The sequence below is a fragment of the Microtus pennsylvanicus genome, chromosome 8 (assembly GCF_037038515.1).
Source record: "Microtus pennsylvanicus isolate mMicPen1 chromosome 8, mMicPen1.hap1, whole genome shotgun sequence".
In the NCBI taxonomy this organism is placed as follows: domain Eukaryota; kingdom Metazoa; phylum Chordata; class Mammalia; order Rodentia; family Cricetidae; genus Microtus; species Microtus pennsylvanicus.
The window spans coordinates 57418500-57436762 of NC_134586.1; the positions used below are offsets into that span (position 1 = coordinate 57418500).

The 18263-nt window shown below is 48.3% G+C and overlaps 1 protein-coding gene across 4 annotated transcripts in view; it reads right to left on the reverse strand.

Moving 5' to 3' along the window:
* The window catches only part of Mgll (monoglyceride lipase), a 103586-nt gene that overhangs the window by 50417 nt on the left and 34906 nt on the right, over positions 1-18263 (reverse strand). For all 4 annotated transcript variants that reach the window (XM_075983542.1, XM_075983540.1, XM_075983541.1 and 1 more), the window contains exon 3: positions 16414-16520. In XM_075983542.1, the coding sequence (XP_075839657.1) occupies positions 16414-16520 (107 nt within the window). The remainder of the gene's footprint in view (positions 1-16413; positions 16521-18263) is intronic.

Consider the following 18263-nt stretch of genomic DNA (forward strand, 5'->3'; position numbering starts at 1 on the left):
TTGAAAAACTGTCATATGCTGATTTAGCTCACGGGGAAGTTGGCTCTACAGACAGGATTTGGCTGCCCACTTCAGACCAAATATGTTTGTGTCTGTTTCCTCCAAAGGCCCTGTCCTGCTGGCTCCCCCGACTCTGTGGCAGGGAAAAAAAGAACAACAGAACAGTCCAGAAAAAAAAGCATTGTGTGTTTGAGAACAGCTAGAAGGCTACTATTGCTTATCCCATGGATTAAAGATGCCTATAATAAAACCAGCTAATGAGACGCTCATACATAGGAAGGATTAAAGAGATTCCATGTCTAAAATCTCTCCATAATAACTCCAGCATCACAGTCAGCCAAATTCTGTGAGATGCTGTAAACATCACTTGAATGATGATTGCGATAAATAACCAACCACAGGCTGCGTAAGTCATAAAGTCTGTCTTATGTTTTCTGTAAGGTTTATCCAGAGACTTACAAGGCCCAGTGGTTTAGCAGAATATAGACAGGTAATACTAATTTACTACATTACCCTACTGCAGAATCTGGATTCAGCCTTTTATTATAAGATGATGTTGCCTAGAAACTTCTAAGCCGCACAACTGTCATCTTCATAACTCCAGCTGTGCCTGCTCAAAATAATCACAGCTGGGCTTATGCAATGTAAGTATTCCCTCAGGAAGGTGGAGGTAGGCAAGGTCACTGGCCACTCATCTGAGCATCCTGGCACAATTCACAGCTACTCACATGCAGTTCGGCCCTAACTGCATAAAGCCTCAAGGTCTTCTGCAGAAAGTAGGGCATACAGGCTAGAAAACTGCAGAAAGTAGGGCATACAGGCTAGAACAGAGGGGATGTGTTCACCTCTGCAGCTGTCGGAAAGCCGCTACACATACTGGGTAAAGGCCCCGAAGACAGATACTGCCTAAGTCCCCACAACCCCTGCTTTAGGGAAAATTTCTTAGAGCAAATAGCAATTGTTAATGTTATTATGCCTCATGGTATTTATCCATTTTTAATTGTTTAATCAAGGGGATTTATAGGTTAAGGTTAAGATGTAGTTACAGCTATTTAGCTCTTTGGCTAACCCCAACCCCCTTCTTGGTTCTTGTTTACAAAAACGTTCTCTCATCCAAGATCACTGGTATTGCTCAGTCTCTTACTTTCTCTCTCATTCAAGGTTACTGATATTGCTGAATCTCTTACCGAGATGTAACTCTCTCTCAGGATCAGTGAGACCATAAAAATGCTAAATTATTTTAGGTAAGATAAATTATATAGAGACAAAACCATAAAAGCTTGAAGCCAATCACAAGAGGTGTGAATATGTTGTACAGTGTTTATAGGAGAGGAGATTTAAGGTGAAAATGCTTAATGGCTAAAATCTGTTAACATTCCCAAAGTTATAATGATCTACTTATGTAATAACACCTGACTTGAAAATGCCTGGTCATCTGGGTCTTTGCTAACTTTGTTAAACCTGAGTCATGACCACAGCTGCAGTTATGTGTGCACCTTTTTATTCTTGTAAATGTCTCCTTGTGGAAACCGACCTTCCTGTTCTCTCCTGTAATTATACTCTTTGTGATGAGCTACCTAATACTAAAGATCTGTTAAACTGATTTAGATTTTGTAAGAGTACACTATAAAAGGATCACGAAAATAAAATTCCCAGTTTTCCCACAAACTGTATTTTTGGTTTAAAGTTTGTTTTGCTACGAAAAGAGCATCAGTTCAAACTTTGTAACTTTCAAAACTCAAAATCTTAAAAGGGATAAATTGCTCTAGTGTATAAAAACCCTATCCCATGACAGTTGCTAGTTTATTGTAAATCATTAAAGCAAAAATAAATAAATAAAAGTTTATTATCACTCACCCTATAAATGAGTAAATTCCCTTAATATGCCTAGGATTATGCTTGTGGTCGGTCACACGAAGTACAAATATAATTTATTTACAGGGACAAAGCTGGAGGGAGACACCAGCTTCTATCTCTGCATACGGTATCAAAGTTAAGCCTAAAGCGGTAACACAAAACCAGTTCAAAAGCAAGTTTAGAGTTTGTTTAATATAAAACAGTATTTAAGATCTGATGTATTTTAAAAACTGGTTATGGAAATTTTAATACATGTAAATGGGTAAATTTTATAATACACTTACATGACAGGCCATCCCCAGGCTCAAGAATACCCTTTTCCTTGCTTGGGACACAGGTCCCATCACTGTAAACTGCATGCAAGCCTCTGTTCAGGGAGGCATGGGGAAATCAGACTTGCCAGCGTCTGCTGTCTCTGGCTGTGCAGATCGGGCTAGGAAAGCTTCCTCCTTGTCTAGAGGGAATAGAAATGTCTCCCCACATCTCCTATGACAGGGGTAGGTGGGGGTGAGGTGTGGGGGATGAATTGTCCCACCCAGTGGAGGATCTGCATCCACATCCTAAATGTCTCAAATAGGTAAAGAACAATGAGTCTTCACTTACTATCTCCTGGGCTTGAGGTTGCTGTGAACGGGGTCGGGCGGGGGGTTGGAGGGGTGAAGGAGGTGGGCTGTGCCCAAGCCTGCCACCAGTCTGCTATGCGAAATGCTACAGCTCAATAGGCCACGCCCTTTCCCCAGCCTTTCAATTCTCCTCCTCTTGGCACAGCTAATCCCAGGGCTCAAAAGTCAACATCTGATTTGGTGAGGAGTCCCCAGGGGAGTTTTACATAAAAGACTACAGGGCCAGTCAGCACAACAGGCTGAACTATGGGTACTCACTTTAAAGCTAAGTTACAGTTGTCATTGTCTGGCCCAGCTCTTCTGCCCTGTTCCCCTTGCAAGCCTGGATGCCAACAGGTCTATGCACGGCTGAAGTTTGATAATGCTTCCGGTATGGTTAGGCACACCAGCCCCCCAGGCCTGGACTCAGACTCAAAAAAAAAAAAAACCTGTTACCTGTTACTAGTTCTGCTGTATCTGGGAATAATTTGTCATTTTTTTTAAAAAAAAAAACCCAACTCATTTCTTAAATGAATTACGCCTGACTATGCATCCAAATAACAGTTGGTCCTTGTAGATGATATAAATATTTTCCTAAAAATAAATAGAGCCTTACAACTCTGCAAAAGGCTTAACTCGACTAGCTGCTGAGGAGAGGCCAACAATTCCTGATTCTGTAGCTGGCCTGATGGAATCATGGCTGACCACCTGACTGACGGGCCTTACAGGTCCTCTTGCCCTTCTCCCCTATGTCCAATGATCAGTCCCTCTTTATTTAACTGGACAGCATTTGTTCAATTAATGTACCGAAGGACCCAATGTAACCCCTGTACAATGAGTCAACGATTTGATTCTCCCTGAGACTGGCGGGGAATGAACTGCCCAGAGTGACTCCATTTTGCCTTGTTTCAGCCAGCTGTATGTCCTGCTCTGTGCAACTGTCCCTGTCCCTGGTAAGCGCAGCCTGCAGAGGAGAGCAGTCTCATGCAGCCGCACCTGCAGTTTGGGGAGGTCTATTGTTTTATTACATAAAGCAAGCTGTTTTAATCAACTGAGTTAAAACTTCTGCCCCTGGCCTGCCTCTGGTATAATGTAATTATGGTTTTGGCTTTATAAACCCTACTCTCCTTCTCTCCTGGGTAGAGCTCACTCTGGGATGAGCTTGCTCTCAACCGCTGACAAATGACAGGCTCTTCATCTGACTTTTGTCCAGTGGTATCCCGTGTCTCAGGTGGACACAGCTCCTGCCTGTATCCAGCTGTGTCCAGCTGCATGACTCTTACTATCCACTCAGCCTCTGTGCTGAGCTCAACCCCTGGAGTCCTCCCCGGCACCTGCCCCTTCCCTCTCATTGCTCCTCATTCTCAAACTCATCAAGAAATGAAACCCCAGCTGTGGGAAAGTTGGAAATGAGGCTAACCCGAGGACAGGGGTCCTCAGGGAGGAGGTCAGTTTATTCGTGTCACAGATGCCATTGTCCTCCCTGGCCTCAGTGGCCATAACCTCAGTAGTGAAGGAGGGAGACAGAAAGTTAACAACACCGGAGGAGCCAACTTTAGCTGGGAAAGGAACATATGACCAGGACACTAAAAATACACCCTTCGGTAAATGCCATCCTAAAGCAAATTAGGGATATGAGAGTCTGGAGCAGGTGTGTGGTGGTGGTGGTGGGTACTGAGAGAGGTGTGAGCTGGACCCCACTATGCTGGCCAGAACATGGACGTTTCAGGGAGGCTGGGTCATTGGAGAGGCTGCTGCCCAGTCACAGCCAGCGTTAACTCTCAAAAGTTCTGCCACTTGCATGAAGCTGTGTGTTGGGAAAGAGCTGGGGCACCCTGGCCAGGCACCCCAGATATCCCCAGCAACTGCTTAAGGCAGAAGTAGGAATCCACGGCGGGGACAGCAGCCAGCGTTCTGCCTGACCCCAAAGCCCTCCTCTGGGACATCCTGATGGGTTTGCTGGTAGGAGCTGGCCAAGCGGTTGGCATCAGCACCATCCTCCTCCCCCTGGGCTGTTTTAGACATCTCCAAACTTTTGCCATACCTGTCGTCAAGCCCATGCTTCTGTATGCCACCCCTGCAGTGGCCTCCATCACACGCCATTAGGAGAGGAGCCCTGTCTAGCCATGGGGCTTCGGCCTGGCTTTGTCTCTTCCAGGCTGAATTCCCCACTTTTGAGTGGAAGCACATGCCCAGGGTGTTTGGGTTGCAGCATTGCCACTAGCTCTGGGCCCATTCTGGGCTGAGCGGCCTCATGCTGTCTTTCTGAGGATCTCTGTCACCGCTGTCTCTGCAGCCCCTCATTCTTCGCATTTTTACACCATGTTTAGTTATGACTTTTCAGTACCCAGTGAGCCCAGCACTATTGTTGAGGTCAGTAACCCCTCCTCAGTAGGCCTCTCTCTACTCAAGGCAGAAACCCACTTTGACGTGCCCTGGGGTGAGAGCATGCTTTTCCTTATGGATGGATGACCCGCTGCAGCTCCTTCATGCTCCTAAAGCCTAAGGGCCTGGGGGAAGGGAAGCAAAGGAGCTGCCCAGGCAGGGGCAGGGGGGCAGCAGAGTGGGAGTGGCTTCTCCTCATCTCCTCCACCTCCTGTGTGATGGCTCCCTGTGCTGCACAACTGACCTCTGGGTGTCTTAGCCACAGGCCTGGTACGCAGAGTACATGGACCAAAGGATGGGAAGTCCTGGAAGAGCTAGGGCCATTCCAGGCCATAGTGAAGAGCTGAGCCTGTATTTCATGAGCTGTGTGCCCCTCTGCCACAGTAACTGGACCTTCTCCAATGACGTCATTAGTCACATCAAACAAGGTTTGGAAGGCTCCTTGCCAAAATAATCAGGAGTAAAATAACCATTAATAAGAAAAATCATTTGGGGCTGAAGAGATGGCTCAGCGGTTAAGAGCACTGGCTGCTCTTCAAGAGGACTCAGGTTCAATTCCCTGGACCTACATGGCAGCTCACACCTGTCTGTAACTCCAGTTCCAGGGCTTCTGATATCCTCACACAGACATATATGCAGGCAAAACACCAATGAATATAAAATAAAAATAGATTACATTTTTAAAAAGAAGTATCACCTTGTGCTATGACTGGTCTTATTTTTAAGTAAAACATGAACTCAGGGTTCAAAGGATTCTCCAGCCTTAGCACTCTGGGGAGCACCTGGGGAGGCTAAAGAATCATGTATGTACCACTGTGGTAAGCAACCTGCACAGGCTGTGAAAGGGCACACACCATAAGGACCAGCTCATTGTATAAACTGACGACATGACAACAGTATATGGTTAAGGGGATGGTTTTTCAGATAGAGGCATCTGGAAGAGTCCAGAGCCGAGAGAGAAAGTAGTAGATTGAACATGACCAGGAGAGAGGCAGGAGCAGATCAGAATACATGTGAGAACGAGGAAGAGAGAGCAAGGAAGAGGAAGAGAGAGAGGAAGAGGGGGGTAGAGCATGGGGAGGACAGAGTAAGGGCAAAAGAGAAGACAAGAAAGAGGGCACAGCAGAAATAGCAGGGCTATAAGGAGGAAGAGGAGGAGAAGCAGGGGAGTCTATGAGCTAGGGAAGTTTAAGGAAGTGGGGAAGGCAAGAAGGGCTGGGGAGAGCAAGCAGGCCATCAACTCTGAAATGTGTAACAAGTTCTGAGGGAGCCTGGAGGCCAGCAAGCACTTTGGTACGCTAACAGTCACCACAGACAGCTGTCTGTCCCTTCTGCCAGTGATAAGGGACATGGCTCCTTTGGTGGAGGAGACCCTGCTTCACAAATTCCTGAGGAATGCTGACTTTTGTCGAACCTCCAGGATTTGGGGAAATGGACTTTCCTCTGGACCTGATGCACATGGCTTCCAGTAAAGGGACATGTAGGGGTCAGACTTCTCCAAGCCTAGTATGGAATCACAGCCAGTATCAGAAGGGTTTCCTGGGTCAGCCATGCTCCATGCTACTGACCCCGGGGGACTAAGAGACTTGGGGTCCTCTCCTGCAGAGGGTGGGAAAATAGGCTCAGAGAGACTGGGTGATCTGCCCAGGGTCACAAAGCCAGTAGTTTACGGGAACCCAGACCTCAGAGTCGGTGCTTCTTCTCTTATACCTGGGTGTAACCCATAATATGCGCGATAATAGATATAACCCACGATACATAAAAGTATTGTGGGTATAACCTATAACAGGCCAACCTTCCTCACTCCCAGGACCAAAGAGAGCATCATCTCTGGAGCAGGCACCCTCCCTGCTCAAGCTTTCTTTCGACACAAAACCACGTGTAATCTTGCTTTCTTTCCTCCTTCAACAAGTGACTCATTTAAACACTCCAGAAACTGCCTCTCCTAGAGCCCTAGAGCGATTCTGTTTTCTTTTTCGCCAGGAAACCTTAAATATTTTCATCTGAGGGACCACATGAGTAATTCTGGACCAGTGACTATGTCTTCAGGGTAAATTCCTCTTGAAATACTACAAACAGAAAAAATCACTCGGCAGCTCCCACAGCGTCCAGGGAAGATGGCCTGCCCCTGCTCCACCCCCCAACTCAGCTGTCAGAGCCCCAAATAGCTGCCACCAGACACACACCCTGCAGGTTCCTGCCACTTCCATGTAGCTGAGCAAACAGGGTGCCTGATTCATGGGTAGCTCTTTGGGATCCCTTGCTGCTCCTGTGTACGCGAACACAGTTGATGACAGCCCTGGGAACTAAGGTGGGAGGGAAAGACCTGACTCCCAAAGCTGCCCTCTGACCTCCACATGAATGCTGTGGCATGCATGTGCTCCAGCGTGAGCGCGTGTACACACAAGCACAAATAAATGTAATAATAATATTATTGAAGTTTGTGCCAGGCATAGTGGCACACACCTTAAATCCTAGCACTCGGGAGAGTGAGGCACAAGGTTGTGAATCTGGGGTCAGAAGGTCAGGAAGTTCTAGGCCACACACGGCACCGACAAAGAATGATGGAGTTAGTGACAAGGGGCAGCACAGGGATGGAGACGGCAGCAGTGGAAGCCTGCAAGAATCGTCCCTGGGTGGCCTGGGTCAGTTTCCAGAAAAAGCAGGAGACTTAAGCAGCTCTCCTGCTTCACTTTCAAAATACACGAGAAAGATCTCTGTGAGTTCTGGAAGTAGGATGGGCTATAGTAACAATGTTGCTTTTTAGACAAAGTCTCACATATGTTGCCCAGGGTTGCCTGGAACTTGCTACATAGACCAGGCTAGCCTTGAACTCATAGCTGCTATACTTGCCTCTGCCTTTAGCGTGCTAGGATTAAAAGTGCACACCCCCACCACCACCCCTTCCCCTCCCACCCCCCAGCATGACAGTCTCTGTGGTGAGACTTTTGGAATGAGCCCCCTTTTTGTCTGATATAAAGCCTTGCTTGCTTTTAGCTGTTGCACCAGGGCCCATCTGCTTTGGGGCTTCTTCCTTCAACACCACTATTCCGGTCAAGCTGCCCTCTATGAAGATCTGCATACCGGGCACCACTGTGCACAGACTACTGTCCCATCTTATAAAATAGAGCAGGGAGGCTCTGAAATCTTCCTGAGGTCACACAGACAGTAAGCAGCAAGGTCAAGGTTTCAGGGGCAGTGACACACGCCAGAGAGAACAGCCATACAACTCTGTACTTCACGGCTGATGGCAAGGATGGAACACAGGGAAATAAGAACTTAAACTGCAGGGCCCTGGAGGGCTCTGGCCTAGCCCGCACTGACCCTCATGGAAGGCACTTCATGTGTTTCCTGAGCAGGCACATGAGCCGACGAAAGAGATTCAAGACCCTCTGAGTCCTCAGGGCCTCAGGGCCTTATAAGACAGAAAACTGTGCCCCAAAGAAAATTTGTAGCCACTCAGTTTAGCTGTAGAAACGAGCCAACATCAGCAATTCGTAACTTAAGAGCATCAGAGTGATGCCAGCTCAGGCAAGTCTCCGCTGTCAAGAGACAGAATTCGAGACTGGATGTGGTTGCAAATGCCTTAAAGCCTTGTGCCAGGCAGGCCAAGGCAGGGAGACACTGAGTTCTTGCCAGCCTGGGCTACATAGCAAGACTCTGACTCAGAAAAATCACGTAACAACAATTCATCGTTTAGAATTTGTCACTTGGCAAGTAGCTGAACCATGGGGCCTGAGGCTACCAAGAACCTCTAATGCTGGATTACTGTGTTGCTGTAGCCAAACGCCCAGGCTTTTCAACTTACAAAGAGGAGACGCGTATTTTTGGCTCATGGTTATGGAGGGGTCAGTCAGTCTTGGGTATTAGGCTTTGTTTTTGTCATATGGGAGGTAGCACATCATAGTGGCCGTGTGTGATGGGGCAAAGCTCCTCACCTCCTGGCTGGACAGCTAAAGAGAGGCAAACTTTATCCCCCACCCATGACCTCCCACTAGGCCTCACCTTTTTAAAGTCCCCACCTCACCCCAGCTGAGGACCGAGCCTTCAACACATGGACCTTTGAGGACATCTTGGAACCAAACAACAGCAAACACTGTACCAGAATCTTTGGTAACAATTCCATCTGCACTAAGAATGGAGATATAGCCTGCCACCCCTGCACTCAGCAGGCTGAGGCAGGAAGATTGTGAATCCAAGGCCAGATCGTACTCTATATGGAGAAACAAAAACAACTGCACCCCTTCCATTCATGTGACAACGTAATCCACACTCTAGTTCAAGACAGACATTTCAGCCGGGCGATGGTGGCGCACGCCTTTAGTCCCAGCACTCGGGAGGCAGAGGCAGGCAGATCTCTGTGAGTTCGAGCCCAGCCTGGTCTACAGAGCTAGTTCCAGGACAGACTCCAAAGCCACAGAGAAACCCTGTCTTGAAAAACCAAAAAAAAAAAAAAAAAAAAAAAAACAAAAAAAAGACAGACATTTCAATATTCCGTTATCTGGTGAGGAAACTGAGGTTTAGCATGTTCGAGTAACTTGTCCCTGTTCCCAGCTGGTGTTGGGCATTCAGTCAGACGAGTAGTTAGTTACCAGAGAATGAAGGCCTGGGATTCCCCATGTGGACCCTGCTAACCATCCTCCTCTCCTCCATGAGACATCTTTTGAAATCCTGCCCCAAACTCTTCCCTGTGGCTCCTCCCTGACCCTGCTTACTCGGACATGTGCAGAGTCTCACACAGTGCCCTAGTATGAGTTAATGGCTCCCACAGTGGGTCCAAGGCCAGCAGCAGTGGCGTCAAGGGAGCCTATGTCCATTGGCATGCATGTGCCCAGATTCTGACAGGTTGGCCGAACCTGAACATCTAGGGGTGCTGGTGCCCCCTGAATGGAAGAGCTGGCTTGCTCACAGACTCAGCACTGGACATTTTTCTTCTTGTTGCTGCCCTCATCTTACGGATGAACCAACCAAGGCTGGCAGGGACCTCATCGTAAGCAGGAAAGAGGCAAACAACGGCATTTTGATACAGATTCACATCAGAGATTTACACAAAAGCCGAGGGTCTGGATGTGTGTAATTGAATAATGCAGCATGACATGAAAGAGGCGGGGCAAGAAGGGGAAAACACCAGGGGCTGTAGGCTCCCAGTGCTCTGAGGGCGGCCAGACCAGTGTCCCTGCACCTCCTCCTGTTCCCTGCCACCCCAAGTCAGCTGGGCCTCCAGAGCATCAGCAAACAACTTCCTCTGTTATTTTCACTCTTGTATTTACGAAGGCGAGAAATGGTGTCAACACATTCTCAAGAATTTCTGACAGACGTGCATGACTTGCAGCTGGTGGCCACCTCCTCTATTAACAGAGTACATCTCACGAGGCAGCGAATCAGCTCTGACTCCTGCGTGGAAACCACCACAGGTCACCTTCGGGCTTGCCCCTGAATTTTCTCAGTGCTGTGTGTATCCACACGGAGTCCACCCCTGCATAGAATGTCATCGCCAACACCCACGGCCAACCCTTGAAACTTCCTCTTTTCTCACAGCCTAGCTGAGGGCTCGGGGTTTGTGTTTTTTTTGTTTTTTTTTTTTAAATCTTCCTTTAGCACTTTCTCTCAAATATTTGCAGATAATTAATTCACTGTTAATTTGCCAAGGATGCTTTCTTTATATTGTGTAAATAGAAAGCCAGACCCAGTAAACTCCCTCAAGTTTCCTTCCTCCTTTCTATCCTTTCTTCTTCCATTCTTTCCCTCTTGCCCCCTTCCCTTTCTTTTCCCCACCTTCCTATTTTTTTTTAAAGTGGGGCTAGGATGGAACCTGCACACAGTGAGCAGGTGCCCTGATGTTGAGTGACACCCTGACAACAGTGTATTTTTAACAAGTCCTGTTAGAGAGACAGAAGAACACTTGCTGGGAAAGACAAAATGCTTTAAAGAATGAGACAAGGGTGCCAGGGTGGTCGATTCCTGTTGCCTCTCCATGGCAGGCACTGCGCCTCCTCCCTCTGTCTCCGCAGTCTAGCTGGCCAGCATGCCCATGTGAAGGGCCAAGGGGTTCTGAGTGAGTCACAGAAGCAACTGCAGACCCAGTGACTGCATGCACACCCACTATGGTTTTCAATCGCTATGTTTAGAAGGCCACAGGAAACTCCCTTCTGGTGTCTCTACCTGTGCGGATGTGCTGGCATCCCTCTACCTCTGCCCGCCTGCACTGCTTCTTTCTGGGCCTTGTCGTGGGTCCCCTCACTTAGGCCAGGCTCAGAGCTCTTCCCAGCAAGGAGTGTTCCTCCCAGCTTACCCCTCCACAAGGATTCTCTATAGGTCAGAGTTCAGCGCTCAGGGCTCCCTCTCCTTCCTGTTCCTCCCTGCTTAGACTTTAGGGCCTGGCTAAATTACAAGATGCACGATCCTACAGATCAGAGGGGCTTCGCTGCCTCCCTTGCCCTGGCTCTCAGCCTGGACTGCCACAGACTCACATGCGGTAACTAGGAACTGCAGTGTCTGGGCTGTGCCGAGGACCAAAGACAGCGGGGCCTGAGGATGAGGGAGGCAGACATCTATCTCCATCCAGGCTCCCCAGGGGTTTCAGTGGTAGCCAAGGCAAAAGCAGGGTTCCCTGTGGCCAGTGTCCTACTCTGCTGGCCAATTTTTTAAAATTAATTTTTTATTGAGCTCTACATTTTTCTCTGCTCCCCTCCCTGCCTTTCCCCTCCCCTTTTAACCCCCCCCCCCAAGGTCTCCTTGGTCCCAATTTACTCAGGAGATCTTGTCTTTTTCTACTTCCCATGTAGATTAGATCTACGTAAGTCTCTCTTAGTGTCCTCATTGTTGTCTAAGTTCTCTGGGATTGTGGTTTGTAGGCTGGTTTTCTTTGCTTTTATGTTTAAAAACCACCCATGAGTGAGTACATGTGATAATTGTCTTTCTGTGTCTGGGTTACCTCACTCAAAAAAAAATGTTTTCTAGCTCTATCGATTTTCCTGCAAAAATCAAGATGTCATTATTTTTTTTTCTGCTGTGTGGTACTCCATTGTGTAAATGTACCACAATTTCCTTATCCATTCTTTGGTCAAGGGGCATTTAGGTTGTTTCCAGGTTCTGGCTAAGACAAACAATGCTGTTATGAACATAGTTGAGCACATGTCCTTGTGGCACGATTGAGCATCCTTTGGATATATACTCAAAAGTGGTATTGTTGGGTCTTGAGGTGGGTTGTTTCCCAATTTTCTGAGAAATCACCACACTGACATCCAAAGGGGTTGTACCAGCTTGCATTCCCACCAGCAATGCGGAAGTGTTCCCTTTTCCCCACAACCTCTCCAGCATAAATTGTCATCAGTGTTTTTGATCTGGCCATTCTTACAGGTGTAAGATGAAGGAATCTCAGAGTTATTTTGATTTGCTGGCCAATTTTATGTCAACTTGACACAGTCTATAGTCATCTGAGAGAAGGGAACCTCAGTTAAGAAAATGCCTCCATAAGATCTGGCTGTAGGCAGGTCTGCAGGGCGTTTTCTTAACTAGGGTCTATCTGTATACCTCAGAGACACTGATCATTGCCTTGGCATCCAAATATCAGGTCTGTGGCTCCCCTGTTCAGGACATACACTCGCCTCATTCACAAGCTCCCCTGGCCCCAAGCCACCAAACTCAGGAGCTCTGGAGCCACCAGACCCACTCCACAGCGACAGGTCCTGACAATGATCTACTCCTGCAGAGACTCAATGTGGAAGTTCTACAACTCAGATCTGAAACACTTCTGTCTCATTTAATGTGTGTTACAAATTCTTCTAGCCATTCAACAAACACGGTGATGGTTCTAGTGTCCGGGCTACGTGTAGATGATTGGGAGATTCTGTGGCTGAGAGAGGGGCTAATGAACAGGACAATGAAACTTGAAAATGAGCTTGGCTCAACTGAGGGAAGCCATCTCTCCTAGAGCGACAAGCACCACACACACACTTTTGGAGTAGGGCTGCTGGACTAAGGGGCTGGCTGGGCTATAAGTTACTGTGCCAGTGTACCCCTCTTTACACAACACCCCACTCAGAGTAAATGTGCAGTTAGGAGCTTGAGACCATATTACTGTCGATGCTTGTAATAGCTGTCACCTCAGACTTATGGCAAAGGATGGCATGAGAGACGGCCTTGTGACTTAGTAGCGTATCCAGAATATACCCACAGAGGAAATGCCCATAAATGTGGTGTGGTACAGAGGACGCCAGCCATGACTATTCTCTCCCTCCTTCTTTCTCAGGATCCCTGATTGGATTAGCAGTTGAGAATTTTATTTTCTTGCCTCCCTTGCAGCTAGCTAGCACCATGGAAGCATTTCTGGCTGGTGGGATCAGGCGGGACCTGTTTCAGATCTCTCAGAAAGGTCTGAACGTTAGCCCCTCCCTCATCCTACTTAGTACTCCTTGTGGGAGGTCATGTGGCTGAAGCAGGGTCCATAGGGGTGAACATTATAGACATGTAACATCTGTGGGACAAATCTCTGGACAAAGTCTGGGGCATTGAGAGTACCTTGCCATTTTTGCCCTGCCTGTCACAGTGGCATGAGAGAAACCAGACTTCTTTAGGCTGCTGTGGGATTTCTGTCTCACACAGTGAACCCATATATGGTCCCAGTGCAAAGGGAATATCGTCCTGGGTTATCCTACCTTAGATTTCCCACCTATGAGATAGAAATAGTAACCTCAATCTTTAGAAGTAACATAGGAAAAGTGCCTCGAGAAGGGCTGGCAGGCATCAGTGACAGACAGCATCATGGTTTCCCTTCCAGTAATCTGTCCAAACCCACGAGGCCATTCTGGAAAACTCCAGCAGATAAAATAGAAAGCACAGCTAAATTTCTGTCTGCAGGCAAGCTGAGAAAAATGGACAGATAGATAGGTCCAGTACAGCCCCGGGGGTGTACCTAATGAGAAGTCAGCAGGTGGCTGAGCAGAGAGAACTATGGCATCACACGGCATCAGGATTACAGACGCTGGCACTTCTGGAACGAGCTCTGTGGATGGCAGCATTGAAGCTGCTGTGGGTTGTCTGTCCAGCTGCTACACTGAATGTCTCCTGTCTATGGCTTCCCTTTATCGCCCCATGGCCTCTGCAGGTCCAAGACAACCCAGCTGAAGGCAGCAATGCCTGGATAAGAACTTCCCATCCTAGCTGAGCTGTTCCTGTTCAGAGTCTTGGGCACATGACCATTTGGGGACACAGCACAGCAGCTGGTCTACCCTGCATCTTCAAGAGTCCTGGAGGGGCGGATCCCCCTGACCCCCACTAGGCCCTTCCTCTACGTTATCTCAGCAATCTGACAGCATCATGGCCCACATGGAAGGTGAGAGAAGTGAAGGATGGGGATGGCTCAAACAGGTCCACGTTAGATGGCTTGTGGGACTTGGACCCGCTGTGTGTGGGGCCGTGCCCTTGTCTGGAGAGAAAGCAAATACATGTGCACATATACACATGCTCAGTTGGGTTCCCACTGACACGTGCAGAGGTATTTTCAATGTGTCATTCTGGGAACTTGGAACAGGTGAACCCAGCCATCCCCGCCCTCCATTTAGAACATTATAGACAGCCCTGCCTCAGCTCCAGATTTTTTTTTTCTGGTAACATCAAAAGCTGCTTCTTTTCTCCCTGAACTCAAAAAAAAAAAAAAAAGAAAAAGAAAAAAAAAGAATCCTTTAAAAATGGTTTTTCTAAGCACCGCAGTCAGGCAATATAAACAAAGCCTCGCATTGACTTCATCTGGCCTAGTTTATCTGATAAGCGGGCTGCTGCTGAGCTCGAAGACAGATGCCAGAGATTCAGGGTGCTCAGTGCAACAATTCTCTCAAGATGTCCCCAGCACATAACGACAGCCACAACTGATTTTAATGGAGACGAATGCAGCAGGACAAAGCATTCCTGTCTTGGGATTTTTTTAGTGAGCAGCGTATTGGGCTTAATAATGACAGAGTCCCCATCGCAAAAGCCTTGGGGATAACCCTGGAATATTATCTCCCAAACAACAGACTCACCAATATAACCAGGGCTGACTGCAGAGCAACAGAGAACATGGCAGCTGTAATAGGGAAGAATTTAGTTAATAATCCCAATTACTGGGACACGTGCATACATCTAGCTTAAAAGGAGCTCCTGGCAAATCAAATTCACAGATCTTTGTGGACAAAAATCACCTAGCAGGCTGTTTTTCTCACATGAGCTTCTCTGTGTGTGGCTGCAGAGACTCTCTCCTAGGAGACTCAAGTCACTGCCACGACTCCCCTGTCCCTCCTTCCAACGACATCATTTAATTATCTACTCTCATATCAGATAGACAAAGTGGCCTTTCTGAATCTGGGCAGAATGGCAGAGAACTACACTGGGATGTGGGGAAATGACCACGCTGTCACTGGGAGCCCAGCTTCAGAGAACACTACAAAAATAACTCAAGGACTGCATACTGGGTTGAGGGTATAGCTCAGCAATATAGTGCTTGCTCGCCCAGCATATTTGAGACCTTAGTTCAAATCCTAGTGCAACAAGGACTGGAAGTCACATACTGACTTGGGCAACGAGCCCAGCACTGCTGGCAGTAGGGTTTTTTGTCACATGAAAAAAACCATTTATTTAGCCTGGAGGTATCTGTGCATATCTGTCTGCTTGTAATCACATAACCTTTACACACATGTGAGTGCATGCATGTGTGTCCCCATGTGTGCTTGCACACCAACACTCCCACACCCCTATGGGTGTTAGGTGTGCATTGTGCAGATGCGACTACACGTGCACACCCATTTGTGCTCGTTAATCTTCACTGTCAACTCGACTGACTTGAGAAATGTCTGAGAGATTATTAGGAACAATTCTGGATGTGTCTGAGGGCATTTCAGTAGAGGATGAGCTAAGTGGGGAAGACACCATTGGGATGTGGGTGGTGCTATCCCCTAGGCTGGGAACCTGACAGAATAGGAGGAGAGGAAAAAGGTCCTGAGTGCAGACTTGTTCTCTCTGCTTCTTGGCTGCTTTGAGTTGCTCTGTTCTGTTCTACCATGATGGACGAAAACTTCCAAAATCATGAGCCAAAATAAGCTGTTCCTCCTAATCTGAACAGTGCCGTGTATGTGCATACGTGTGTATGTGTGTGTACACACACATGTGCAAACACACTCAAGGCGTTTCCTGTGTGCTCAGCTTGAGGCACTTTATAAACCTCTGCTGGTTCGTATGAGATCAAAATTTGACGTAATCTGACTTACTGCATCCACCTGAAGTCCTTTGGGATAGAACCAAGTGTCCACTTTGAGAGAAAAAACCTTATAGACATACAATAGGACTCCTTGGCCCAGGTGGGCTCCTGGAGAAACAGGCCCAGCTTTGGTTTCTCAGCCAAGCTTCCAATAAGCCTGCATGCAAACTCTGATTTGACAGTGATGGCTGGCCACACATCGTCCCATATATAATATCACATGTAAATTTTAACCCAGAAAACAGAATCAGACAAGAAGACGGCGGGGGTGGGGTGGGGACAGGACAGAGTAGACAGGGACCTCTCTACCAGCCTTTGTGGCATGCTAGAGGTACTCACCATGGTCATGGGCGAATACCATCATGTCCAGCCCCTTCAGCATCTGAGCCAGTTCATCGTAACGGCCGCAGTGCTCCCCAGCGCCATGGGACACAAAGATGAGGGCCCTGGAGGATAAAAAGGGAACAGTTAGGAAAGCCACACAAAGGACTGCTGGAGCAGCTGGGGAGCCAACACCAAATCAGCAATGAGCCAGAGCCCAAACCCCAGCTCCCTGTGCCATCCCTAAGTCAGGGGCTAGTGTTAAAATGCAGTTCCAGGGTGATGGGACATAGCTCATAGCCTGGCTCGCCTTCTGATGCACTCTTAGCAATGCCCCCCCCCCCCGCAGCCTTCCCCTCTTCACCTGGAAAGCCAGTCCCTGAGAGGCCATGGGAGGTCATAGGTCATCATGACCTATGCCAGGGTCAGGCAGGGAGCTAGCACCTGGTGGGTGGCACCCTCACCAGGACCCTTTGTTTCTGGGTGACAGCACAGGGCACGTGGATTCTGAAACACAGTTTTCAAGCAGAAAACCGAGAGTAGAGCCCGAGAGTCCCCTTCAGGTGAGGAGTTCCTGACCATAATGATGACGGTGACAGCCACAGCCGCCATTGCATCTGGCCTTAGAGCCTGTCAGTCCCTCTGACAACTGCATATGGAAGGATTTTAATTCTCTGTTGTTGTCTCTACGGATGACAGCAGAATTCAGAGAAGTTAAGCCCAAGCTTCACAGAAGGTTAGAAAGATGCCAGTCAGAATCTGTCATCTCCGGCCATAGGACTCAATACAAAACCTACCCAGCCCCTCTGCAGGCCCTTCTGCATAGCCCAGCCCCATCGTTCACCACAGGGAGTGGCAGCATCAGCTGTGTGTGTGCTTCCTAACTTCCCTGCCACCAGAGCTCAGCTGAGGCGTGGACCTCCGAAATACCCCAGTCTTGTACCCTGGGCCAGCCCCTACCCACAGGCTGGGTAAGCGACCAACCGACTCAAAAGCTGGGTTCTTTCCACAGTCCCTCCCAGTCAAGCCATGCAGGCTGCTAACAGTGTGGGTATGTTTCACCCTGCTCCATATTTTAATATTCGAGAAAATCACCTTTGGCATATGTGTTTCCTGCCTCTTCCTAGAGAACTGAGACCTGCTCCCCCACCTGTTGTGTTCCACAGATACGCAGGTGCTGTATTCACCTGGACATCAACGGGCAATGACACCTGCCTGCTTGACATTCCTGGGGTGAGCAGACAAATGTTTTCCATGTTTCTCTCTGCTGCTGGGGTGTGTGCCTGGGATCCCAGCATCCCCCATCTTCACAAGGTATTCACTTCCCAAGGGATGGTTCAGGGGTGCCCATTCTTGGCACTATGGGTTTCTATGGTGACTCCGTCCATGGTTACTAACAGAAAAGTGGTCAAGCTGGATTTTGCAAACGTTTCAGCTCCTTGCCAGGGACCACAGCAGAGGGCTTCAGAGGGGTCACTTGGGGTCACAAAGAACAGTACAGGTACCGTTTCCACGCTCATGACAGCATCCACTCCCAGCTAATACGTGACAGCAATGACACTTGCTCTGCACAACTTCCTGTCACTCCAGCCACTCGCGACCTCAGCCCTATCTGAGCACCACTGGGCAGCACCTGAAACCACTGGCATGAGGGTCCGTCTCCAGAGACCCCGGGTGTGACTGGTCTGGAGCTGGAGAGGCTCCTCATGGCTCATGCACAGCCAAGGCTGAGAAACACCTGCTCTGGTCAATGGTCAAGATGCTGCTCGGAGGCTCTGGGAGACTCCATAGAGATAAACATGCAGCCACTGAGGATGCTTAGCAGCTACTTCTAAGTCACAGCCTTCCCAGGTTGAGCCACGGCTTCT